The sequence below is a fragment of the Cryptotermes secundus genome, unplaced genomic scaffold (genome assembly GCF_002891405.2).
Source record: "Cryptotermes secundus unplaced genomic scaffold, Csec_1.0 scaffold971, whole genome shotgun sequence".
Classification (NCBI taxonomy): Eukaryota; Metazoa; Arthropoda; class Insecta; order Blattodea; family Kalotermitidae; genus Cryptotermes; species Cryptotermes secundus.
This window is the reverse complement of record NW_019727793.1, coordinates 2,795-6,137: the sequence shown is the minus strand read 5'-3', so window position 1 is coordinate 6,137 and position 3,343 is coordinate 2,795. Positions and strand designations below refer to the sequence as shown.

At 41.7% G+C, this 3,343-nt stretch overlaps 1 protein-coding gene across 1 annotated transcript in view; it reads left to right on the top strand.

The window, feature by feature from the left end:
• LOC111865049 (zinc metalloproteinase nas-13) overlaps positions 1–1,356 on the top strand; it is a 10,370-nt gene extending 9,014 nt beyond the window's left edge. Inside the window, exon 6 of the mRNA XM_023852771.2 lies at positions 335–1,356. Within this exon, the coding sequence (XP_023708539.1) occupies positions 335–418 (84 nt within the window). The 3' untranslated portion in view covers positions 419–1,356. The remainder of the gene's footprint in view (positions 1–334) is intronic.
• Positions 1,357–3,343: the final 1,987 nt, after the last annotated feature.

Here is a 3,343-nt window from a genome sequence, read left to right as displayed (position 1 = left end):
AGTACAAGGGACTTAGTCCCACCCCACTAGCAATAAAAAAAAGAAGACTGCTCCACTTTCTTCAATTATCCTATCATCGGGTGCTGTGTTCTCTTAGTACTGATGGAATCGTTAAATAACCTTACATATAATACGAAACATTTTCCACTGTTTTGTGTGTCACTCCTTTCCTTCCCAAAGATGCGTCAAATGTGAATTTCAATGTGTGTGTGTGTGCGCATGAGAATGTGTGTGCGCGCACACACACACACACACATAGATATATATTTCCCCTCCCCTTGAGAATATACAAATGAGCTTGTAACTAAAATGTAAGTATTTGTTAATACTGCAGGATAAGGATGCCGAAATAGGACAAAGAGAAGGATTCAGTGAGAAGGACCTCGAGAAGCTGAAGCTAATGTATGCAGATGTTTGATAAGAGATGACAAGTTATTTCAATGTGACAACAAAACTTCGCCAACATGTCAGTGCCCGCAGAGCCACTTAGTAAGAATGAAATTCATGTTAAAAACATGTAAACTTAAACATGTCAAATGTTACTGTCTATATTTCTTATGTTTCCCAAAGTGAACCAGAACATGATCACATTTCAGCTCATCCCAAACCCCTTCCATTTTCTGGGACAATCAATCTTATCACTGGTGGGCTCCACAGTGGTAACACAGGCTTGCATTGCAGTGTTACTGGCTCCCTTGGCCCTGAACACACACATAAAACGAACACCTATTGAGCAAGTCATATCTAACTCAAGGGACAGTCCTTCTGAAAAAAGCTAACAGTTGCTTAGTTAATCAATTAGTTAAGACTATCAGCATTTTATTACACCCGAACATTCATGACAGCCCTCCATTGATCCCATCCTGAAAGAGATGAATCCATTCCATGCTCTCCCAACCTGCTCCTTAAGATCCATTCTAATTTGACCCTCCCACCTACACCTAAGTTTTCTTCACAGTTCCTTGGCTACAGGTCTTCCTACAAAATTCTATATTGACTTTTATTCTTTCCCATGCATGCCACATGCCCTATACATTTCATCCTTCTTGATCTGATCATTCTAACAATACCTGGCAGTCTATCCAATATCATTTGTAGTTCCCTTAACAATGCTATCAGTTGCTCAAACTACACAGCATCAAGATCTCATGAGTGAATAATAAATATCAGAAAACATGGAAAGAAGGTGTTATGGTTTAATTTGTGGTAAATATTGTTTCTTGTTCATCATCAAGGAAGGGTGATACAAATTGTCCTCATGATTAGGAAGTTATTAAAATCTTCAAAATATGACAAGAATCAGACTCGTCATACTGAAGACTCTGCTGAACAAACTTGGAATGACATACTCTCCGAGATGTTTTAGATGAGTAAATTTGCTTGGAGGGACTGAAGAAAACTACAAAACCCTCAGTCAGCACAGCCCATCTGCAGGCTGAGATTCAAACTCAACCATGCCCATCTATGTTTTTCTTAGAAAACTACTGAATGCATTTTCTTTAAATTTGGTGCTCAGTGATATACAGATTTCATTATAGCTCTAAGAAGTCCAGCACATCACCTACAGCAGGAAACATATCTCTTGGCATTGGGAGAGAGTGAAAGACAAAATAAATTATACCCTTTCCTGGTCTTTGGCACAGTTTATATTGTCAGAACTGAGGTGGCAAGCCTCTGTGATGTAAAATACCAGTTCCAACAAGTCTGAACAATTAATAAAGCCAAAAGGAAAGACAAAGGCAAGAACTCCGTTATCATAAGTAAAAAATGAAGTGCTAATATATTTTAGCACACAAATTGCTTATGAAATTAGAATAAAAGCAATTAACCCTCTCTAAACTATGCTCTATGAAATAAAAAAAACAATCTTAACCTGTATCCTGAATATGCTGCCCCAAAAGTGGTATCAAAAGCATGACCAACTTGGATAAAAATAAGCAATTATTACTAGAAAATTAAAAAGGCTTAAATGCTAACCACTTGGGTTAGAAATGTGGGGTTTGCTCCTACGCGTTCAGAAAGACACGGCCATTTGCCTGTGTCCGTTTCTGATTAGAGTTCAAGAAGTTTGACCACACATGACATTTGATCCTGCAGCTTGCAGTATGCAACTTGAACTTAGCAACACAGCACATCTCCTATTGGCTAATGCAACATCAGCAGCCATGCCTCAAACATTGTAACATATGAATCTCCCTACAGTGTATAGGAAGCTAACCCCAAACTGCCAATTTTCTCGATACCAGTTCATCATTCCTAACATAAAACAGATGCCACTGAGGTCCATAACTTTTGTTGCAAACATTTCTGACACAACAAATATGTGAGAAAACAAAAGTTATAAAAGTTGTGTCTCAGCCTAATTAATAACACTCAATGTCATGAAGGTGTATGGTGAAGTGGGGGTGTGGCTCCACCATCCTTAACCTTGACACTAGATGCAGGTGAGTGGTCAGCTTCACATCCCAGTCATTTTACTCGTCATGAAACAACTCCTGGCACCCACTGGACAGAAGGGTCGGTGGGCCCCTGAATCAGTGGTCTGGACACTGGGTAGAGGAGAAAAATCTGTTCCCCCTGCCAGAAATCAAACCCTGAATCCACTGTCGTCCAGCCCACTGCCTAGTAGCTATAATGGCTGCCAACTATGCACAGCATAATGTGACTGACTTTGTCATTTCCACTTCCTCTCCTCCCACTCTTCATTCACTCAGTGTGACATCTTTCCTGACCTCTTGCTTCCCATCTTCATCTTGGTCTTCCTCGTGATTGTTCTCGACCTGACATCCATGCCTCAGGGATGGGACATTGAATTGTATTGTATTGTATTGGAGAGGGTGGGTTTCTCCATGCACTTAGACCAACTGTTGGTCCATTGTGCGTCCCCCTATGATATTCTACCAGTCTCTATTCCCTACCGGTACTGGTGCATGCCATCAGTCCCGACTCAGCCAGCTAGTTCGGCCTCTACTGGCTCAGCGGTATCTCGATGCTTCCCCCATCTACCAGAGGCGTTACAGACTACTGTTGGGCAGGAAATGTCCTGAATTTGGCTCAGTGGTCCCCTTGGGATATGAGGTCCTTCTACATGCCATAAAGCTATGACATGGGACCCACGGTTTAAAGTCCCTCATGGAGGACTTGTTCCCTGAATTTTTCCGCCCTTAAAAATTCCACGGCCTCCGCTGGGTTTGAACCCGCGTACCTTGAGTCACGAGGTGGAACGTTACCCCTAGACTACAGAGGCTGCTAGGGATGGGACATATGGAAATAGGAGACTTCTCAAGGCAAACGTACAGTGGGGCCCAGGTAACTGAGGTCTGACAGGAACCAATGACTATGA